Raw genomic sequence first — 24,237 nt, 5'->3', positions numbered from 1 at the left:
GATGGAGATGGAGAACAATTTATTCACTTTTTCTTTTTCTGACAATCATTTACATATTTGAATCCATTATTGCATCTATGTTTGGTCTTTTCTTCCCCAGGCTAAGCAAGCTGGATTCCTTCAGGCGCTCCTGCTAGAGTATACTTTCCACATTCTGATCCTCCTTATTTCTCTCCTGAAGTTTTTCCAACTAGCCCCCATGAGTCCTGAAGCGTGATGCCTAAAACTGGACGTAGATCCCTATTCAAGATCTTTAATAGCACTGGTGAAGGAGGATTATTTCCCCTGTTTACGTACAGATCTCTTGTTTCTGCATTATGATATGATCTTAGATATTGTTTTCAGCCTAACAGCTGGTTCATGCACAATTTACAAATTGCAGTAGTCTCCAAGATCCTTTTTCACAGGACTGCTGTATGCTGAATGAGGAATCAAAGGATGCTGCCACAAAAGTTTGGGCTGACCTTGGCAGAGGCTGTGAGCATGGCATGTGGGCAGTGGGACGGACTGAGCCTTTGGTTGATGCTGTAGAGACAGGAACAGCAGCTACCACAGCAGTATCCAAAGTCAGACAGGAAGGGTTGGGTTTTGGCAAAGGGAGAGAGGAATTAAGTAACCAGATTGATACAAATAGAAATGAGTACAGCATGTCCCATCGGTTTCAGGGAATTTCCCCTGCGACCATACTCTCTTGCTGACCTCTAGATGCTGCAGTGTTCATCAGTGCCCCCAAAAGGAGGTTGTGGAGAAAAATGGGCCGCTCTTGCTGAAACATCCACACTACCCCAAATGTTGAGTCCTTTGTAGCCGGTGGAAAGACACTAATCAGCTTTGGGGCTTTTTTTGACCTGGTCACGTGATCATGTTATCAAGATTAAAGCAGCACGAGGAAGGAAAAGAGGCTTAAACAGCTGAGGGTGCCTGGCAGGTCATTTTAACCTTTTCATAATCATTAAAGCTGCAGAATCCCATTAGCAGTGAGTGACTTGCTGCTTTGCTCCCCAAACGAGCACTGGTGACACAACTTTCTGTTCACCTCTGTTTTCCCCAGCAGGAGAGTCCAGCCCTACTGGTTGCCAGGACCCAAACTTTGAGCAGAGCCTGGCCATTCCTTCGTGTGGATCAAGGAGCTTGAGTTCGTTGTACCAAGGAGAAACAATCCATGAGTCTATCAAAAGCAGAGGATTTATCTCTCCGTTTCTAAAATTAGACTCTCATGGAAGGTCCTGCTCAGGCCATACTGTGGTAGATCAGCCCTTGTCCATCTGTGGCAATAGTAGAGAAGTACAGGATAAGGAAGATTATGATGATCTCCTAAGTCACTGCTTTGGCAGCGGTCAGTGGGCTATGGCTTTACTCTGCTGGGATTGGCAACAGCAGAAGATCCTGCAGTGGTACAGTGCAGCTCTGACATGGGAAGCAAAGCTTTTTGAATGAAGCTGTGTTAACTAAGGCAGGAGGCCCTCAAAGAGCCTCCAGTTTGTTGGTGTTACTCATCTTTTCCTCTCTTACAAGTTTTCATGAGAGCAATATCACATCCAGTAGTCACTCTGATCTTCCCCGGTCTTTCCTCCAACTTCTATATCTTCTGTTGTCTCTCTTCATATCATCTAGTAGGCTCTGGTATAGAAATGCTTGCCCCACAGTGTCTGGAAGACACGATCACTCTGATCCACCTGAAATCTGAACATTGTCCTACTTTCTTTAGAATTGTCCTTTCTGCATTCACACAGAAATCATTGAGTACATCTAGTGGTTGCACAGCAAATGGCTTCTTAAAGAGGCCAAGGAAACCCTGAATTTTGCCTGGTGTCACTGAGCTATGATGGGTGTTTCAGGTCTTGCAGCACCTGGGATTGATCTGGAGAGCACCTACTTCCTCAGACAGGGCAGGCTTCCACGTGCAGGGAGCAAGAGCACTGCAGGGGATGTAAATCAGCTTTTCTCTGTTACATGTACACCAGTCAAGACTGTCTGGCTATGTGTGTCTTGGACATTAATATTTCTATTGCTGTGTTTGCTTATTTAATCTAATTACAGTCTATTCACTCTTGACTGAAAGCTTAGCCTGAGGCTGAACCATCAGAAACTCACACTGATTTTTCTCGGGGTGATGCCCAGAGTCAGGCATTAAACACAACTTGTAAAGCAAACGCATTTTTTTCCTTGGTTGTTTACCTTCGAAATTTCTGGGGGAATAGCAGGAAAGATCTCCTCAGTAAACCTGGACAGCCAGCAGTGACCAGTAACCAGTGCTGAGGCAGTCTGTCACACAGGCAGCACATCTGAGCAGCCTGGTGAAGGTGCTGTCCTCTCATGCAGGCTTAGAGGAGGGCTCTGGAGAGCCCTGGAGAGCCACAGCAGCACTGTGGTCCTTGCCCACTCCCATGCAGCAGAAGAGCAGCTACCGGTTGTCCCCCTAGGAGGACAAAGTGTGGTTTCAGATGACAAGATTGGGAGATGTTTTACCACCTTCCTGCTGGGCAGGTTGCATGGGTTATGTGGGTTAGACATCTTCAGATGCAAATGTTCTCCAGTGGTGCCTGCTGTTCTGTGCTGTGATAGAGGGACAGCCACCACAAAGATTGTCATGTACACATCACCCAGGCAAGGAAGGGGAAACTGGCGGCCACTGTGCTGCAGTACCTGGGTACACACACACTCCTCCTTCCCTATTAGCCACCTCCTAGTGAAATCCTGGTATCAGGAGCTCCTGAACTTTTGACAGGTGTTGCGGGCAGATGTTTCGCTGTGCGTGGAGATGATGTCATGGATGGAAGTCACAGTAGTGAGCTGTAACCACCAGTGTCAGGAGAGACCTTACCAGACTCTTACAGACAGCTTGAGGCTGCTAAGCACCCAGACAGGTCTAATGAACTGAAACTGAGTCGGGAACAAACAGTCTTGCAAACCTTCAGAGCTCATAGTTAGAGGCTTGCTATGAAATGTTAATTAAATAGCTGCAGTGACATGTGTTCCATCCTGTCAGAGCAGCACGTTGCAGCAGCACAGCCGTGTTGCCAGTGCATAGCCACTGTCTTGTTAGAGTTAAAAATGTGTGTATTACTCTGAGACCATACTTCTTTGTTATTTGTGATTGGACTGGCTACACACTTCTCTGTGTTTTGACTGGTGTTTGAATACCTAAGCTATGCCTTAGCTTGTGCCTTGAAAATGAGGCCTGATCCTCTACCAGTGTTATTCAGACAGATGTTATCATGGGTGGCTTTGGATGCTACAGATGGGCCTTTTAATTTATTTAGTGTAGTCTAAGGCAGTGTCTGTTCAGTAGATGTGCTGCACTTCAGCACCTCAGCTATGGAATTATTTAAGATTTGGCCTTAGTTCTCTTTCTGTAAGTGCATTCCTGCTACCTCTTTAACACTGGCTGGTAGAGTGCAGAGGAAACTTCTCCCTACACAACCCACAGTGAATGAGGTGGTGGGACAAGAGGTAGAGCAGGTTGGTATGGTCTGCTTGCTGGGTATCTTGCAGAGGTACAAAACACTGGGAGCTTCTATTTACCATAGACCTTATTGTTGCGTATTCTGTTATCACATCTCAAGGGAGACCCCAAATTTTGCCTAAGCTGCTACTGGAAAGGCATGGGATTCGGGATTAGCAGAGTATGGTATTTTGGATCTGATGATCGTGAAGATGTGAAGATGATCAGAGGGCTGGAACACCTCTCATCTGAGGAAAAGCTGAGAGAGTTGTGGTTGTTCAGTGTGGACAAGAGAAGTCTCCAAGGAAACCTTAGAGCAGCTTTTCAGTACATAAAGGGGGCTACAAGAGAGCTGGGGAGAGTCTTTTTACAAGGGTATGTAGTGATAGGAGAGGGGTTAATGGCTTTGAACTGACAGAGGTTAGGCTTAAATTAGATATAAGGAAGGAAGTTTTTACAACGAGAGTGGTGAAACGCTCGCACAGGTTGCCCAGAGAGGTGGTAGATACCCCATCCCTGGAAACATTCAAGGACAGGTGGATGGGGCTCTGAGCCACCTGATCTAGTTGAAGATGTCCCTGCTTGCTACAGGAGTTCGACTAGATGACTGTTGCAGATCCCTTCCACCTAGGTTATTCTGAGATTCTATGCCAGGGAAACCAAGCAGCGTTCATTCCCTGAAAGCCCTGGTGGTGCCATAGCAGAGGGCAGCACCCGTGAAACTAAAGTAACTCAGCACTGGCTTTGTGGTGGCCCTGCTCATGTTTGAGCCAGCCACTGACTTAAGCCTGTTGTGAAAACTTGCCTTGCATACCAGTCTGAAACAGGACATTGGGAATGGGGTTTGCTGGTAAGAGCAGAAAGATGGGGGCTGACTAGGAAAAAACAAGGATGGTGCATTTGTCCATCTCTTCCAGTAGTTTCCTTTAATGACAATATTTAATATATGTGAGTTTCATCTGCTTCCCAACTGCTCTGAAAGAGTGCTGTTGCTTTAATAAATCAACTTCTTTACAAGATATAACCACTGGCCATGTTTCAGCCTGCTGTCTGTGTCAAGATGCAAGACCAGTAGAGCAATACAAATCTGAAATATGGTGGTGAAGAGCAGAGATGTGATAATGAAACTGCCAACAAACAGCAAAGTGTTTTATTGAGCACAGGTGAAGGCCTTCTTTTGAGATGATCTTTGATGGAAGGAGAGGAAGAGAAAATGTCAGCATTCTATCATACAAACAAGGCAGCTGGCTGCCAGGTGCAAATCTGGCAGAGCATCATTCCTTCATGTGCCTTTCCTCCTTGGTTTGGGAGAATCCCTTTAGGGATGCTGCTTTTTATGAGGACAGGAAGAGCCTTGTTTGCAGGACATTGACAAAATATAGCTATGCTTTAACTGTCTTAAATCATGCTTAGTTAAAGTAGCTTCCTAAGTAAAGGGCAGTTTTTTTCTCATATTCATTTAGGTGCTAACACCTCATTATGAAAAGGTCTTAAATAAAAATGTCTTGATCCCAACCTCGTAGCTGCCACACAAACCTCTGCTCTGCATGCTTGTGGTTGTAGAAGTGGCATACGAGGAAATAAACCCCTTTATTTTGCTACTGTCAAAACAAATGTGTAATTTATCATATTTACCCCTCTGACAGATTCCCCTGAAATCTCAGATGAGAATCAGAAAGGCCCCAAGTGTCTTTCCAAATTACACTGTTCTGTGCTCTGCAGGCTGCAAGATTGTTTTGTTTGTTAAAACAATTTCTAATTTATGTTTTTACAAAGCTTGAGGAGCCAGGCAGCTCCCTGCTCTCTGAGAGACCATTGAGTTAAAACAAGGTAGAGTGATTTGTCTTGCCTCCATTTAGCTGTAATGAGTATTAAGTGGTTTATCTACATGGAGAAAAGTTACTCAGCTAGATTAAATCCAAGCTGAATTACATCCCATTGCAGATGGAGTATGTTTTTTAGAACAGTAAATCTTGAGGAAGGTGGATAATAACAGCAATGCTCCTTTCTGAGCTGGAACGCAGCTCTTCTACTTCTCATGGAGATAATATGGGGAGCTACATCCAATTAGTTTTTCCAAGGCTTTGTAAAGAAACAGGACTTCAGGTTTTACAGCTCTGTGAACAATTTAGTTTGCAGCATTTACATTGTGCAAGTGAGCGATGGCTGATGGTGATTACAGTTTTCACCCATTTTGCTGTTGTGGGTAGCAGCCTGGCAGGGCACAGCGCTGCCTCTCTCCCTGACTTCCTCTTCTGTGTGATGGCTGCCATGAGGAGGGTGCCGAGTGGGATGTGAAATGTTTTGATGGGAAATTCCTTCCCTCTGGTGCCATCTGGTCCGCTAAGGCATCCACTGCTTGTGCAGCTGATGCTCGTGGCCCCAAGGGGTAACTAGAGGAGGACGTTGGCCCCAGTGGCATTCCAGGCATCACTGAGTGCCAGAGAAAGAAAGAATGCCAGAAAGCTTAACCTTGACCATGTGTCCTTGACCACCATACTTGTCTGGTCATCAGCAGGGCACTAGCATATCAGTGCACTCAAAACCAGTGCCATGAGGTGAGGCTGGGTGGGTGTGCCCGGGGTATGCCCCAATACCTGGGTCTGGGAGCTGCTCATGCCGCTGAGAAGAGTGCTTCTGGGCTGGTGAAGGTGGAGCATTGCTCACAGCTGGCAGCAGGCTTTGACACAGCAGTGAGGACCATTTGTTTGATTTCTAATGAAAAGGGATGAGGGGGTCTGATCAGTCAGTGATCCAGCTCTGGTGCCTCTCCTGGATGGGTCAGTGGAGCTGTCTTTGTCTCCTGGCTCTGGGGGAGGCAGGAGAGGAGGGAAACTTGGTGATAAGGGGAAGGTCAGAGGCAGAAAAATGTTGGGAATGTGCTTCTTGATCTAACATGGGTGAGACCAAGCCTGGGGTTTCACTGCTTAGCCTGGCAGTGTTACTTCCCGCCGTTGTGAGATTTATGAGATTTTTTAAAACTGAGATCAAGATGCAAATGGCTCATCTGGCACCTGCCTCAACACAGGCAGGTCCAGATGATGGAGGTGATTCATCTCTGAGGGCACAGCAAGGACTGGGATGGCTCTGAGCACTGTTTCACAGCCTTTGCCCAAGATGGAGCATCTTCTGCTGACAAACCAGCTCATTTGTTTTTTGTTTTTCTTTCTTTTCTTTCCTACATGTATTTTATGTTGCCATAGGGCATTTTCTGGCTGAGGTCAGACATCAAACATGGTTTGGGGTTGAACAGTGGTGTCCAAAGAATTCTAGCAGATCTCAGATCAGGCTTTCAGGACTGGTAGTAGTTGTGGTGGGCATTGGCTACCGAGGATGCAGGGCTTGCCTTCCCACGGAGTACCCTTTTTTTGGTAAGGAGTATGAAACCGCAGAGAGGAAATAATTCTCTATTTCCTTTCCTTTGGCAGTCGTGCTCCATTCTTTTCATCAACCAGTCAGTCAGTCCTTGTAGCATTCAGGGTCCGAACAACAGCTTCTGTGTCACCATACATCCTCTTAACCTAAATTTCTTGTAGCTGCTGGCACAGTGAGGGTACTGGTGAAGCTGGAATGCAGGTGGGAAGGACACCTTATCTGACCAGGTCTACCAGTGGAAGCTGTTTTATTCAGCACACAAGTGGAAGTGGTGTAGGCTCTTGTTTGTCTTCAGACAGAGATGGAGACTGTTTTTGGAACTGTTTAGCCAAATGGGTATTACTGTACTGAATTTAGGGGCAAGTTAACCAAGTGTGATGGCCTGGGGGGGGGGGGGGGGTGTCAGACCAAAGGATCTATGGTCTGCCTGGCTTTATATTTAACAATCTCAAACTCCCCTTGCACCCTTACACCTCCCCTTAACACCCCAGACTCCCCGGCTGGAGGACAAGTTTGTTACTAATTCAGCAAGTTCTTCAAGCTGATCCTGAAATCTTGCTGACTTCAGCACCCATCTCCTGCAGCATTCTACTCTCCCCCTTTAGGTATGCATGGCTAAAGTTGTGGTGCTGGTGGCATAAGGCCTTCACTGGGAAGGTGCTTTAGATTGATTCTATAACCTGCTTGGTTTGCTCTCTTCTCCTCTGACCTGGAGACTCCCCCCATGTTAGGGTGGTTGTTGGGCCGAGTTTGCTCAAGCCGATGTTGCTGTGAACCTTGTCACCACTTAAGCTGTTCACTGAACTTACACAGCTCCCTATAGTGTCTTCTTAACCTTTCTCATGAGGACTTGTTTGGATTTCCTGGGTTTTGACAAAGCATAATCCAGTCAAGAAACTGAGCATTTTTCCTCTGAGAGTGTGCTTTAGATGGGTACTTGACTCAGATCCATCCTGCTGTTCCTTTATGTGTGGTTTGGCACTGGTCTATGGTAGCACTTTTTTTAGCATATTCCAGTTTTTCCCTTGAGTGGCCAAAGCAGTCTCAGTGATTAGCTGTAGCTTCCCTGCTAGCTTTTCTGCTGAGCTGCCCCCAGAGTGGCCAGGAAGAGCATTCAGGCTTAGTGCTGAGTGCATCTGGCAGCCACTGGCAAAGGCAGAGAGAAGCTGTTTAGCACAGAGCCAGCCTAAACCTCACACGTGTGCGTGGCTGAGTGTTCGTGTGCCAGAACTGCAGCCAGAGGTGCCTGCTCACCTTGGGGGGCTGATCCCAAATGGGAAACCCCAAGAGGGGGCTGGCCACTGGCAGCACACACCCACCAGCACCAGGGCCCTTGTGCTAACACCCTGCTCCTCGCCAGTTCATGCTTGGCAAGGAGTCCTGGGATTGAACAGTGACTTCTGCAGTCATGCCATAATAAATGAGATGAGGGAAATTATAATTTTGCACTTTGCAGAGCCCTTTCAGAAGTGTGGAAAATGTTTGGGGTTTTTCATATACTTACGTTGCAAAACTTTTTCTCCTGCTGTAAAAGCTCATGGCCTCTGCTACTCAAATTACAAGTGGAGGAGAAATTTTGCAAAGATCCAAGTGTACGGGAGGAACTCACCAAGCTATAATGCAAATGGAGAAAAGGTTTTCCCAGGTTCTTTTATTTTCTTCCCTGTGAAATTTTTGAATGTGTTTCTTCAAAGCACAGTTCAAAACAAAAGCCAGATGCTTTGGACAGCAGTAAGCCACCCACAGAGCTCTCCAGCAACTTATCTTCTATGCCAGGCCACCCTATCTGGTGCTGTTGTCTTACTGCAATGGTAAACCAGCCATTGCATTCCTTCAGGTTGAATATTACCATTTTATTTGAGGGTATTCTGTGTTTTATTGTCCTGGTATTTTTCTGGTTAGTGTCACGTGCTTCCACTAGAAAAAACAGATGTCCTGGGTAGGCACTTTGTGTACTTCAGGCTGTCTGCATGCTGCAGCTCTGTGGCCTTTCTGAATACACTTCTCCCCCTTTTACAGCACTGGGAGCTGTGGCACTGACCTCCTCTTAGAGCTGTGCCAACAGCTTAGTTTTGTGAACTTCTCAGTTGTTTTTGAAAGAAAAAGGCACGTGTGTAGAGGGGTTGTTCATTCAAACCTAAAAGAAAACATCTTGTTCTCTCATGGAGTATTTTGGTGCATTCTAGATGAATGTGAATAGCTTTCAAAACTGGGAAATTACTTTTATAAAAATACAAAACACAGTGTTTCAACCTCACTTTCCTTCTGTATCACCCACCCCTCAAACTGGCATTGGTGCAGATTCACAAAAGATATTGCTGTTGCTGAGTCTCAGCTTTTTAGTGAAAAAACCTTTGACAGAGTCCCTCCTCACCCTATACACTTAGGGTTTTATTCATTAAGTCTTTCCCAAACTGGCCTTCCACAGAGTGGGGAAACTTATTGCTGTCTGACAATACTTGCCTGTAACACAAGAGGCTTAAATATGTTGGTTTTTTTTTTTCTCTTTTCTTAAAGATTCGTCTTCCAACTATATCAGGCAACTTGAAACAAAAGTGAAACTGCTGGAGGATGACAACAAGCTTCTTTCCCAGGTAGGTTTTTTTCTCTTAATAGATACTAGCATGGCTCAGTTCTCCTGTTTCCATGTGGTTGTGTCTGACTGCCCCATTTGACGGCACAAGGGCTTTTGGTAAACCTCCCAGGAAGAACATAATTCATATTAATCCCACACAGATAGAATTTGGTCTCCTTTTGTTAAAATAAAAAAAAAAAAAAAAAGGAAAAAAGTGAATCCTCTGTTAGTGTCTGTGTGTGTTCTGGAGATGCATTAATGCCTCCCTGCATAGCTCCTTGATCCACCTCTGCTCTGGGGATGCTGTGAGAGTCCAGCTCTGCCTGTGTCCTTGCTGTAGGAATTTGTCTTGCATGCCCATTTAGATTGACTTTTATCTTGTTGAAAGAGGAGACTGTTGTCAAAGGACAGCCTTGGGAATAGTTTTGTGTGGTGCAGGCTCCCAGCTTTTATTTGAGATCTTACTTAAATCTGAACAGACTCTCTAAAGTGCCACTTTTTGCTTGCATCTCCCTTTCAAAGTCTACTCCACGTGCCACTGTGCTTTTGATCATTCATGATGCTTACCTGTCTTTATATAGCAATGTCAAGCAGTGGGAAGAAAACAGCCATTCTGTCTGGTATGTCCTCTGGATCCCCTGTAAAACACACCAGTTGGTGTAAACAGGGGCAGCTCTGCTGCATTCAATAAGGCACTGTCTATTTAGACCATCAGGAAAGTTACCCTTTGTTTCCTGTTCTTTGCATCCTTTCTGTGTTTTATGTTCTACCTTCATAGCATTTTAAAAGCTTTTTTGCCATACTTTGCTTCTTACTTCAAGCACTACGTTTCACAGTAATTTTATTCCAGATTCTTCCCAGTTATAAGGACTGGAAATAAAAAAGCCCTTGTAACGTTTTTTTTAAATGCCTTTTTTGCCAGTTTATGTTGTGCTGTTCTTTGCATTTCACCAGATTGGAGAATAGACTGTTCCAAGATCACATTTCTAAAATTCTCATTTAAAATTAACAAAAATAATAAAGAGCTCTATGCTTACTGAAATTTCAATAAAATAATTTTGACAAATGTTATTTTTTTCTGAAATACACATTTTGACCTGTGAGCTTTTTAAAAGATTACTCCTTTTTCCCAGCATGCTCATTGGCATTACTATCCATACAAAACTCATAGGGCACCAAAGGGTTAAAGCCCAAAAGGGTGCTCAACTCAACAGCTTTGGAGTTGCTTCATGTATTAATTGATTGCTAATTTAATTTTACCTCCCTCTGTCTTTCTCCCAAACTGAGACTGAGCTGGTGTCTGGTGGCGGTCGAAGCCCCGAGACTGTTTAATTGGAGCTATTGATAGGCAGATGGTCTGCATGGGGACAGTTGGGATGTGCATGGATTCGGGGATGGGCTCAATGTGCCCTTGGCCTAACTTTGTCCTGCCACAGCCAAGCACATCACTCTGTCAGATCTGCCTTAGGAGGTCAAAAAAAAGTTGGTAATTATTGGTGATAATGAGTAGGGGCTGAATAGCTGCCTGGGCTTATTGCATTGGGAGGATAAAACCCAGTTAGTTTTGGGGTGTGCAGGGCTGCGTCAGGCTCATGCATCAACCCTTCACCTATGTGCTGCCCTGGGTGTGCAGGCTGAGCCTTTTCCTCCACTGTCCTCAGGTGTCATCACCTTTTGGGCTGTGTTAGTATAAATATTTGAATCCAGGAGGGAGGGAAATTACCTTAAAATAGCTCTGTGTTCTGGAGAAGGCCAGCCACCTCCCCAGCAGCAGCAGGCACTGATGCCAGCCTGGCTGTGATGTGCTGTGCAGCCCCTGTGTGATGTCTCAATGGTCCTCCAAAAAGACCAGGATCCAACCTCTTTTAGATCACATTCAGGAAATAACTGTATTTATTATAAGCAGGGAGTCAGCTTTCCTTATGGCAACAGGAGTGTTGAAGCTACCATGGGCTGGGTGAACTCCCTGGGAATACTGAGCTGCATCACCTCCAGTCTGTCATGCTAACACACCTAGATTTGAATTTTTTTCTCTTTTAATGAGAAAGATTAGGAAAATCTGTATAGATACAAACTCACATGCATATGTACATATAGCTCCCAGCACCTTCCCAAAAAGTATAATCCACTTACTGTATTTTTACTTGCTTTGTCTGATTGGAAAGTGTTTAGCTGTTACCATGCAGATCTTGGGATAAGACTCTAGTCAAAATGATCCTGGCAAACTTTCTCCTGTTTTGAAAGTTGCCAGGTGATCCTGGCTGTTTGAACTCTGCAGTACCAAACTGGCTTGTCAACACCAAGGTCACATTTTAACTCAGCTTGGCTTTCTCCCTGGGAGTATTGACTTTGCAATAATATTTGCAGCCTGGTGTCAAGAAGTTCTATCAGCAGTGTGCTGAGGAGCGATGAAACCTGACGGCCTAAGTAACAAACAGTGCCTGTGCATTAAGGGATTAACAAATCAGGGGTGGTTATGGAAGTCTTCCTGGCTTCCTTCCAAGTGCTAAACACAGAGCTGAAATAGTGCTTCATCCAGAGAAACCCGAGAAGGCTGGTGCTGCAAAGGATATTTGCAAGCTTTATGGCAGGATTTATATTCCAGTGGCCAGTGACACAATACCCCTTTGCTGCCTGGTGCATCCTGAGTGAGATTTGTTGCTTTATCTTCTTCAGTATCTCTGGAGTGAAGGTATGCTGAGAGGTGGTGTCTTTGTAGCCCCTTCTGGAATCAAGTTGTTGCAGGGGATCCCGAGCATGCAGTTTTTCTCCTGCTTCCCAACATATCCTTTCTCTATAAGCACTTTAGAAGAAAGCCTCAGTGGGACAGGCAAAAGCTCTCCAGCCCGTGCCTGGCAGCTGCTCTGCACTGTGCATGTCACCTGCAGCACAAGTGTGCTGGGATTCACACTTTGAACAGGTTAATGGAGAGAGACCTTTTCTTACTCTTGCAGATCAAGAAATACCATCTCACAAGGCACACTTTGCTGTAGGAGGAAAGTAAATGGAAATAAGGGTGTTATTATGATAACCATGTATGTGGGGTTTTTTTGTTGGTGTTTTGACTTCTTTTGCTTTCTAGGGAAGGAGATGTGTATTTCCAGTTGGGAAATTATATGCTTCTGACTTTGCTAACTCATCAATAATCATCACTCTCCCCATTTTCTTTTCTCTGAGGGGGAACTACTCCATCTTTTACTTTTTTGACTCAGTTTATGCTGTGATGGTTTGTTGGCATGGCCATGCTAGATGGTCATGCTCTTGCGATGGCATTGCTGTGCTGGCAAAATCTCTGGCAGCAGTTCTGGCAACCCACAACTTTTGTTAACCTGGTTTCTATTGTTTGGGGAGAGGTTGTAGCAAATGCCACTACCAGAAAAGACCCCTCAATCCTGCTCTCCAGTGCTGGTAGGTGTCTGTGGTGTAGCCACAGTGGCAAAGACCCCACAGAGCTGGGTGGGGATGGTGTGAGCCTTTCTCACAAGTGTAGCTGGCTTCTGGAAGTTTTAGTTGTAGTGTAAAGAAGATGAATGTAAGCTCTGAGGAATGTTGGGTGTTGGTTTCGGAGAGCTTCATGGGCATCACTTTGTTGTCTCACATTCTCCAGGGAAGAAGTGCACTGAGTTCTGCTGTGTGCATGCATTTGGTCTGTGCAACATCACATGGGTGAAGTCTTGATTTTCCTCTGTGACACTGTGGGAAATGCCCAGGAGAGCTGGTGTTAACCTTTCCTTAGTGGAGTCTGGCTGACTAGGCAAGGGTACCCTCCATATTGCTGAGATATAGTCCCTGAAGTGGGAGACCATATTTGCTTTCCATTCCTCTGATCTGGAAGTGTCGAAGCACAGATAGACCCCTTAAGCCTTCTCATGTTGCCCCTTGAACAAAAAGGAATTTTTAATTACACACTTTCCCATTAAGGTTCAAGAGACTGGTATTTACAACATTTAGGAGCTCCAAAGGTCTGGATAGTTTCATAACTAAAGCATACATTTAGAGATAATACCAGTAACAAACTTCTGGCCATCCTTTCACATTATTTTGCATTTGCAGCTCATTCTGCACACTCATAAGGATTGAGCACTTTTAACTAAAACTGAAGTTTATAGGCTGTGTGGACTCATCACTCTTCTCTCTCCTTGTAACTAAGTACGGTGCACCGTGCGCTGGCTGTCAGGACTCCTTTTGGTTTATAGTCCCTGCTGAGCTATGTCTACCTTTTCCCTTGAGAGTAGGAATGCCAGAGGCATTTTTCTGTTCAGAGATGCCCAGGGCATGTTACACACCTTTGTTTCAAAAAGCCCAGCTTTTAACAAAGCAGATGCATTGGGCAGGTGAGGCTCTAAGTAACTGGATATTTGACAATGAAGCCCTGGTGTCTCTTTCACAGAAAATTTCAAGTCCTCTGGTGCAGAGCAGAAACAAAAAAAATTCTTCTCTAGGGAGTGACAGCCCTTGAGATTTATGAGGAACGTAAGAGTATTTAATTAGAATTGCCAAATAGATTTCAGTAGCACCAGCACTTCACGGCGGTTCAGCCTGCTAGTTGCCTGGGGTTTAGAATATCCTTGGAAGATCTTTGGAGCATCCCTAGAAGTTCTTGAAAACTGTTATTAGTCTTACTTTTAAGAAACTCCATGCTTTTCCTGAATTAAAAGAAGGCTGCAAGCTCTAGGGTTAATAAAATGATAGTAGGGAATGCCTGTAAACACTGCTGTTAAGACAGCTGAGGTGTTTGAGCAAGGAACTTCCATGGTCACAGCATCTGCAGGCTGCCACATTTCTTAGGTAAATGGGATCTTGGCACAACCATGCACTCAGCAGGCAGTTTCTAGCATATTGTTCTCAAAACAAGGGGGAAAATCTGGACCCCAGAGTCAAAAAGAGCCTGACAATCGTTAGTACTGCAAAGAACAAAGATGTAAATGCCATTCAGTGGAGAGCCTGATCTCTTCCCAAGGAGGAGAAAAAGAAATTGCCCACAATGTGCTGGCTGGCTCCAGGAGAGTCAGAGTGCAATTTCCTCTGTTGTTTTATTATCAGTCACTTCTGTGCCAAGTCTGCCATTAACAGTTCCTGCTTGTAGAGTTTCCTCTCGGCTCTCAGAGTTGCTGTAAGGTCTTAGCATTTGGGCCTCTCCGTGAATTGGCTCTGGAGGTTTGTCTGAGGCCATGGCTTGTGCCAGGAGCACTGCACACACTCACCATGACAGGAACAAAATTACAAACCTGTCTAATTTCCCCAAAGTGTACCTATTGTTTGTGCGTGAGGAGGATAAGTATAATTGCTTTAATTTAAGGTCTCACAAGGGAAATTGGATTTTTTTTTTGTAATACAGAGCAACTCAGACATGAAAGCTTTCCAGGCAGTTGGTCTCCATTTAAATTCAGAATACTGAAGGGGATGTGCCCTCAGTTACTCTATTACCAATTTTAGACAGTGTTTAAATGTTTAGCTGCATATTAATTTTAAGTAATAAAAAAGGAGATTCATATTTGGGGTCACATCCAAATATTCCTTTCAAGTCAATGGTGAGAATTCCTACAGGACTCCATGCATTTTGGAGTATAGCTCTTGAAGAACCGGATTTTCATGAGACCTGCTCTCTTGAGACCAAAACTTTGATATAGCTTTGAGAGAGTGCGCTGCATTGCTTACATGTGTAAATGCAAAAGATGGTAACAGAATCCCTCAAATGTTTCTTCCTTAGCTGTGGCAGCAGAATCTTCAAAAAAAACATAGCATGTAAAACCAATCAATGTCCAAGTGTGTTCCGTTTCACCTCCTTCTTTTATGAATTACAGTGACAAGACTGATCTGACCAATTTGCTATCTAATAAGTTGACTTGAGATGTAAGTAAACAGTATGTACTGATTGAATAAAGTGTTTTTCCTCCCCAAATAAAAAATGTACAGTTTCACAGGAGCAGTTCAAAATACCTTCCAGCCCTTTAAGACAGTGGTGTTCCTTCTGTTTACTTTGGACATCAGGGGCTTGGTCTGCCTCCTACCAAAATAAATATTCTCTCGCATTCATGCACATCTAAAATGCATGATCAGTGACAGAACTGAGCTTTTGCAACTTGTAATGAAATCTGGGTGGTGTACTGTGTGTTCTGGGGGTTGTCACCTGTGGTATCCTTTACAAGAATGTAAATAGAGTTCCCTAAAAACCTAGGAAATATAATTCAAAGTATCTGGATCCAGAAGTCAACTAACAGATAGAGAGAGACATACTGGGGTAATTGAGTCTTAGAAATTTGAGACCATCATATAATTTCTTGCAACTTAAAATTTTGGAAGGGCTGGAGCTGAATTTCAGTGTTCAAGTGTGTGTGAGAGAGATGCACACACGCAAAGCTCTGCCATGCCCCATTTGTTTCTGTTGTGGGTAAGCAAGAACATTGGGTTTAATGAGGCTCAGTTTAATCTCCAGCTGTGAAATACAGGATTAGTCATATCCTGTGCTTAACCAGCTTTGTAATAATTTCACTAGATTCTACTATTTTTCTCTGTATGAGGACAGGGCCAGGGAAAAAGCTCTTAATTGCAGTTAGATCAGGCTACGAAGAAGCAGCTTTTTGTGTCTTTGAAACATGTGGAGTGGTTCAAAGTACACAGAGTCTCAGTGATCGGTCCATCTGAGAAGTACTGAAAAATGCCTTGAGGGGAAACTAAGCAATAACTGCAGAGGCTTAAAAACAGATTTCTGCAATGAGTAAAATGCCAAATTCAAGCCCAGATCAAGAAAAATTCAGAGTCTGATATCTAAAAACAACTTGGGCAAGAACGGGAAGGATGCTAATCATTCATTGCTTTGAAAAAAAAAAAGAGTAAGTAATGATGTAAGTTTATGACAAGATTTTCAGTTTTGTTTTGTTTTTCATGAAGCCAAAAATGCAAAACTAAATCTTTATAAGAGAGTTCTAAAGAATATTCAGATTATCTCACTAAATTTGAGACTGGCTATAATTGATTCTCCCTGACTGTTTGAGTCCTGGTTCAGCAGAGAGCTTGGAACATCTGAGCGGTCCTCCAGAGGAGAGGGACTTGACTGCTCAGTAGTGCCTCAGGCAGCTGGTACCCAGCACAAGCTAAATTCTGCAAGGGATCTTTTCTGATTTATCAGAAGAGGTTTCAGGTCTTTATTTTTCTCATTCCCAGCAACTCTGTTGTTCTATTGGATGTGGGGAATGCCTTGAAGGTAGCCCAGCAATGTTGCTGTGGCTGAGATGTTGGGAGGAGGTGTGGTGGTTCCCTTTGGCCTCCTTGCCTGGCGTGCAGTTGACAGGAGAAAATGAAACGTGACTCCAGGGGATGGTCCAGACCTGTGCTTGACACTACATCCATATCTACAACTACTTGCCTGAGGAAACTGGGTCAGCATTCCTTAACTTCTCCACTGGCACCCCCAGTAAAGACGCTGATTTTGGTTCTAATGAGCCACGATGGGCTCTATTAGTCTGTGACTCTGAAACTCATGGCATGCAAGCCACAGACCAGACTTGGGCTACACCAAAGGCCAGTGGCTAAAGCTCCATTTGGCTTTGTTAACTATTGAGCTGCATTTCTATTTGGGCTATAGGCTGCGATACTTCAATCTCTCAGCCGTGCCAGCTCATATTTCCTCTTGAGCAAAGCCTGCCAGTTGTGTGATTATAATTATATACTGCAATTTGGTTTGAGCTGATTATCTGAGTCTCCTGTGAGTTATGGGCTTGATCTTTCTCTGCAGATCTAAAACAAGAGGACAAAAATACAGACATTCTTGAATATTAACAGTGTACTAAAGTTCCCTACCTCAGTTGCTACAGAGAATGGAGAGGTTTGAAATTTACCCTGCTTTTATTCCCTGTACCTCACTAAGATACTAATAAAAGTCTTTTTCCAAGAGTGATTTTACATGGTCAGATCTGCTAAGCCTCCTACTGACTGTCTCCTGCCTTTCCCAAAGTTGTTAGCTCCCCCAACAACAGAGAATTCCGGCTGTCACCAATGCAACCAGGTGAAATCTGGTTGCCCCTCCAGCTTCTATGAAAACAGATCATGATGTGAGGGGGAAGTCAGAGCAAAGGCAGAAGTGGGGATCCTCATCCCTGTGTTACGTTTGTGAATGGCTGAGATCCAGCCATGGCACCATGCCCAAATGCATTTCCAATTCCACATGAACCACTAAAAATGGATTTACTGATGGAACTGGCTGAGGCTGTGCTTGTGACCTCCTGGCTGAATACTGAAGAGGGAGTCAGTATCTTGACAGACCATTATCCTGTAAAGTCTTTGTCACCAATTCAGGAGCGATCTCCAGATGCACTGCATGTACAACAGGGATATGAACCAGTGTAAAGGAATTTAATCTCTCCTGTTCCAAAAAGCTCATATTATTGCATGACATGGAAGATGCTAAATAGTTTTAATCTCATCCCTTAATTTTTTTTCTTTATTTGCAGAGTTCTTTCAAAATCAAATACGTTGATTTTTTTATTGCACTCTCATATGTGTAATTTCCAACTTGCCTGATAAATGCTGTTGAAGCTAATGGGACTCTTCACATATACTTAAAGTCAGATATGTGCTTTGCTGAGCTTATTTTTGCTTTGATATGTCTTGTAGTGATAACTGCAATTACTGAACCTTAATTCAATTATTTGCTAGCTTCACACAGTGAAATTGCCCATCCCTCAAATTCCTGGTGCATGAGACACTAAAACATGGATTAATGAGATAAGGGGGAAATGTTTGTGCAAGGTCATGTCGTAGGGGATGTTCTCTGGGCCACAAGGCTGCCTGACAGGGCCACTCACTTGTGCTGAGGTCATGAGAAACAGGGGCCATTGCCCTGATGCCCATGTGAGAGCTGTGCAGGGCAGGTGCTTTGCACCACCTCCTGCACGTTATTTGAGATGTGTTTCTGCTTTGCTTTAGCTCAGCAAAATATCACTGCTCTGCTGTGATACCTAAGGCTAACTTGGGCCAGGTTGTTCTTACAGAGCTGTGTGCTCTGCTAGTGCCATTGACCTCTGCAGGTGTGGTAAAATGCCTGTGGCACTGAAGGTGATCAGGCTTTATCAGCTGTTTGGGGGGGGGATACCATGCTCTGAATCTGGATAGTAAGATGTTAATGTTTGTGCAGATAATAATGGGTTCTGCAAGATTTCATTCATGAATATAGGAAAAGGGGTTGAAGTTCAAATAATAATATTTTCTTATCAAATGCTGCCTATAAGACCATTTGGTCATTTGTGGTAAAGATACAAGTTTTTTTCAAGATGATAAAATAACTTTTTTTCTGCTAAGTTTCCACATGTATAAGGTTCTTCTGTTCCCTTTTAGCTGGTTGACTGCAACAGCTTGCCATGAAATTTCAGTAAGGTAGAGAGAGCTAATGCATCCACGGCAGCTTCTTGGATCTGGGGCTGCCTCTTAATACTGCTGCTGGTTGTTTAGGGCTCTGATTGCTTATTCTTTCACTTGCTAATGTTGGTGATTTCCATTTTTTAATCATCTGAATGTATTAAATATGCCACTAATTTATTTTCATTTCCCTCCTGTACTTGTGCAAAAGACGTTGGTTAGTAATATCTGTGTTTTGGCCAAGTTCAAATCAATGCCATTTGCCTACATGAAGAGAAGTGGGCACTTTCAGCTAAATTGCTGCAGAATAACAGGAAAAGATTTTGATCTAAACCTTTCATTTAATTACTCAGTTGCGAACAATGGATTGTTGAGTGTCAAAATTGAGGCAGTTTCAATTACTGGAACAATTATGGTTTAGAGGATTGTTGCTGGTAGGTTTAAGAATTTATATTACAGCGACAGGCAAGTAATCCAGGTAATGGGCAGTGCAAGAGTCCATAAAGATGAAGGCAGCCAGACAGAGTGGGCTGAAATAAAACCTTCTGTGTTTTTATTTTTCCTCTTCACGAATGTGTATAATCAAAAAGCCAAGGTCTCAACAGAGTTTTCCATCTAATGTCCAAGATTTATGGGATGAAACTATAATCTGAAGTAAGAATGATTTTTTTTTTAAATGTACACTTTTTTTTTTTTCCTCCATATAGAGAATTACGCAAATCATAAACCCAAATCCTTATGATCTTATATGGTCAGGCTGTGATGCCCTTGCCCTATTGCTAAGGACCAGGTTTATTCTGATGTTTAATGATGGCTGAAGGAAGTCCTGTGCTTTGTAAAAGGAGAGGTAGCCACTAAAAAATGGAAATTTCTTGTCTGTCAGCAGGCTGGGTGATGGTGTGGCATAATAATTTGTCCAAAGAAAACCTTTTGAACTGGTATCAATAAGGGTATGCTCTCTTGTCAGCCTCGAGTTCCTTGCAGTATTCCTTGCGTTTCATGCTGTTACATAATTTCTTCTAAAGTTATGTTGAAAGCAGATACAATATTAATACATTTAAGTGGTGTGCTGGGTAATCTGCTGTCTCTCGAGCTTAGTGCAAGTGGGTCTGCGTTGTAGGAAAAAGGAGGTGATTATTATAAATCCTCGGAAATGACAGCCCTTTGGGAAGTCTACTGTCAGTGACTCATGTACGCTTGATTCTCTGTGTTCTGGTCACATTCTGCCATCCCTTTATAAAGGTACTCCCCAGAAGTAAACAAAAAGGGGCTTTGTAGGACTCCTCACCTTCAAACTGGTGCTTTGTTGTGTGTTTTTTAAAACGACTTGTGGACCAGGAGAGAAAGCTTTCACCATGCAGGAGGTTAGAAGTGAGTTACAAAGGGGTGAAGAGAGCAGCGCCTCAGGTGCTGAGCCGTCGTCCTCGGGTGTCTCCAGGCCTGTCCCTCCGTGCTCCTGCTGTGCAGCAGAAGGATGCAGGTCTCGAGCAGCTCTTTATCCCATCTACCAAGGCTCCACGGGTGCCTTGGATACGCTCAGGCACAGGATGCCCATGTTTAGACACCCAAATTGCTCCCAAATGACCCCATAGCCCATGACGAGAAGGGAAGCTGTGACCCTTTGGGAAGGCTTTAATATTTCCACAGGGCACAGGGTCAAACTGATCATTTATGATAAAATACTTTTTTAACCTCTTTTCAGCCTTCATCTGTTACAACTTATGCGAAAGGAGAAAAAAGTGCTTTCAATTAAAGGCTACTTATGTAACAACCCTGTTTTGAATGCTAATTCATGAATTACTGGGAGCTGACAGCGCTGCTTTTTAATTTTCCTCGGTCACTTCAGCACATAATTCTAATTGAAATCGTTTTTTGCTAATCTCTTTCATAAATGCTGAGAACTTTCTGTCAAGTAAATTTTTGCCTTTCTGTATTTAATTTATGTTAAGAACAGTCCATTTTGTTGCATCAAAGTATTTCAAAATTAAATATTTGTCTCCTTTTTTCTCCTTTCTAGCAGAAGTACCACTGAAGGGTAACAGAAAAGATAATTTGTCTAACTTGTCTCTAAGTTTTCAACACTTTATCTTCACAGTTGGTCCAACATGGCCACAGCACTGATCTGACTTTACTGGATAGAAACGGAGAGGAAAATAAATGTTTCTTTGTAGTACTTTGACCTTAAAATACCACAAACACCATCCATCTTCTTGTGTTATTTGTGTTATTTTTCAATTGAATCACTCAGCACAGAGGGTCAAAAAGTCAGAGGCCACCATTTCTTCTCTTTGCTAGCAGGATAGAAAGCTTTGATAGGAGCAAGTGTTTGCTGTTTTTTCATTGTTTTGTTTTGGGTTTTTTTTTTTTTTTAAATGTAATTTTAGTCTTTGGTAAGCACCAAGACTTTAGTTTCTATCTCAAGCGTTTAAAATTATACATTATTTGTTACAGAAAATACCACTTTCCACCCATCAAATTGCTTCTGTAATCAAATTGCTTCTGTTTTCTACACAGAAAAAAAGTCGGGTTTGCAGTCTATTTTTACTAAAAAACTTGATTTGCTGGCCCTATTTTTTTCTCATTGGTAGGAGTAGGCCAAACTCTCCTCCCTGGTGGGAGGGGCATGCCTGTGCCCATTTGCTTCATAACAGGCTGACAAAGGTCTTGGGCTCTGGTCTAAGAACGGTACCTTCTGGGGTCACTCTTGAGCTCTGCCTAGCTGAAAAATGTATCAGCAGATGTTATGTTGTTATTTCCAAGTATTGAAGAGTGGTTGTGTCGGAATGACCACTGTGGGGTGGCAGTGCTGGCAGTGTGTGGCACAGGTTTGTGCTGTGGGCAAAGGTGTTGGCTCTGCAGGCTTGTCCCCATGCTCATGAGCTGGGAAGGGGAGGCAATGTCATGGTGAGAAGTGCTGAGTTAGACCGAGGGCAGGTCTTGTGCTTCTGTACTGCTGTGAAGGTCAGGACAGGCTTTTTTTTGTTTTTAGCTATGGATGAAACTAGGGTTTGAAAAACATTTATAGTAAGAGAGCAAGAGCCACTGTGGAGTAGTCAATGGCCAGTTGTTTGTGTTTGCTGGGGACAAGTGTGTGAGTCTCCTGAGGTCTCACTTGGTCTCCTTTGATGTGTCCCTCCTTCTGTCTCTGCTCCTCAGCTTAGGAAACATCTCCAATAAAAGTTCAATTGAGACTGCATGCTCCCACGGACTTTTAGTTCAGATGAAAGTGATTTTGCTGATAAATTCCTTGAAACTCCAGAAATGTAAAGTGATTTTACCTGAAGGATAATTTATTATAGCTATGTTGCCCATTAGTTGAGATAATCTCCAGCAATGATGATGAACAGAGATGATCAGGGATTCTACTTTTAAAATGTCTTTCTGACTAGAAAAGCAATTTGGGATCCACTTACATCTCAGTAATGAAAATTGGGTAAGGTAATAAGAGATTTCATTTTGTGAGTGAATTGACAATGCAAATATCAGGATTTTTAATTTAGGTTTAAGTGGAGTAATGGCTACTCATTCTGATGCATCATTAGTTATATTGCTTTTTAATGAGGGATTCACTTTTTTTTCCCTGGTTAGCTCTAACACTGATAGCAAAGCCCAAGGAATGTGCAAATGTTTAGGGAGGTCTGTTGAATATGTGTCACTGCACCATTTCAATTTTAAAAGAGAAGGAAAAGCAGTTTTCTTTCTATGGTGAAAAAATACACATTTGCTTTTAGTGCAAGGAAGATAAATAATGCAGAGATGTGATTGGTAGCCTGTTGTAAAAAAAAAACCCCAGGCTATTAGAGTAAGATACATTTCCAAATAACTTCTAGAAAATATAGAAGGAAAATTGCATTGAGTGGAGTGCTCATGAAAGGAACTGGCTTTATGACAGGCAGTGGGAGGAAAAAGTTTACTCTGCCCATTCCTGACAGGCAGGTGAAGACTCTTTTTGCCCTAGCAAACCCACTCTCTGCTCCAAACACCTCATTTCTCCTCTGGATAGATCTCTGCTCAGCATTTTTATTTCTTAGATGTCTTTTCTTTTTCTTGTCCTATTTTTTCCTCTTTTTCCTTTCTGTTCTTTAATTAAGAGCTTGTTTTGATGTTGATTGAACTCAGTGGGAATCTTTCCATCAAATTGAATGCATTAGGTCAGATTCATAATCAGCAGTCACTGAAACAATCTAACAATAGTTTTGTCACACACTAGTGCAGTCTTAAATGGGATTTGCTTTAAAAAAGCAAGAGAACTAATCCATTATAAACACTTGTTAGAGCAGAGTTTTGACTGTATCTGTGTATTTACCAACACAATTTCAACCAATTTAAGCCAAATTGAAATTAATGCAGACTTTTGCTCCAGGCAGGAGCACAGGGCAGTTAATTAAATCAATTTAAACTGGTGTATTTTTAGCGACAGCAGTGTGATACTGGGTGTCATCTTGGACTTGGGTTTGGTTGTCTCCCTTCCTTAGGTGGGAAAGCATTTTGGCTTTCTGTGAGGACAAGCTGTAATGTAATGAAACACATGGGGAATCCTATGTAGACCAACCCATTCAGATTTGGGGGCAAGAGAGCAAGTTTCTGGGATGCAAACAAATGTTCACCAAATCTCTCTTTCTCAGGCATGTTTCTAGACTTCTGGTGTCCCACAATCATGTGGCATCTTGCAGGTCTCAGTGTGGTTTGCAAAAGTCTGAGTAATCCATGGCCTCTAAACTGCTGAGGCAACAAACACGCTTCTGGAGCAGAGACTTCAAGGAGATCTGCAACCAGCACAAAGATATAACCTCACATTTTGGCTCTGCTGTTTTATTCTACTTTTCCCTTGGCCATGCAAGTGTCCCTCATCACGGATGCCAGGGAAGAGTGCCTGAGCTCCTGAGCTGGCAGCCTAAAGGAGTGAGTGGTAGAGTGTCAGGACCCCTCCAGGAGGTTGCCATGTCCCCACGCACACACAAGAGTGAAGAAGAGGTTGCACACAGCAGGGCAGTGGAAGCATAACCAGCCAAGGTGAAATCCTTTCAGGATAACCACCAAGAGACATCACATGCCTGGGACACTGCCAGTAAGCTAAGAATCCTCTCATCATCTTCCTTTGTGACCTGCTAGCCTTTCTTTGAAATTATATACCTCCCAGGAATAGTGGTGGAAACTCAGTTTTGCAGCAGTCACTTTTCAGCTTCAGAAGGAGTTATCTCCTTCAGATCTCTCTCTCTCTCTGACTCTGTGTTGTGAAATGAGAAAGAAATATAGGCCACATCTGCTCTCTTCGTAAATTCAGGGGAATCCCAGACACCTGATATGCTGAACTCATTCTGTGTCACTTGGATCCATGTGAGACACAACAGTTCCCAGCAGATTGGGTCATACAGGACGAGCATCCATTTCTCATGATGGTTTTCTTCTGAACTGCCCTTCTCTTCATAGCTTATAAAATGAAAGCTGATAGGGTGAGGGCTCCAGAATGGTTGTTAAAGCACTGGGT

The 24,237-nt window shown here is 43.3% G+C and overlaps 1 protein-coding gene across 2 annotated transcripts in view; it reads left to right on the top strand.

Moving 5' to 3' along the window:
* Positions 1–24,237, top strand: part of CCDC85C (coiled-coil domain containing 85C) — a 109,994-nt gene that overhangs the window by 57,827 nt on the left and 27,930 nt on the right. For both annotated transcript variants that reach the window (XM_082282762.1, XM_082282761.1), the window contains exon 2: positions 9,338–9,414. In XM_082282762.1, the coding sequence (XP_082138888.1) occupies positions 9,338–9,414 (77 nt within the window). The remainder of the gene's footprint in view (positions 1–9,337; positions 9,415–24,237) is intronic.

This window comes from Coloeus monedula, assembly GCF_965178545.1.
Source record: "Coloeus monedula genome assembly, chromosome: 6".
Taxonomy (NCBI): domain Eukaryota; kingdom Metazoa; phylum Chordata; class Aves; order Passeriformes; family Corvidae; genus Coloeus; species Coloeus monedula.
This window is presented reverse-complemented; position numbering and strand designations above follow the sequence as displayed.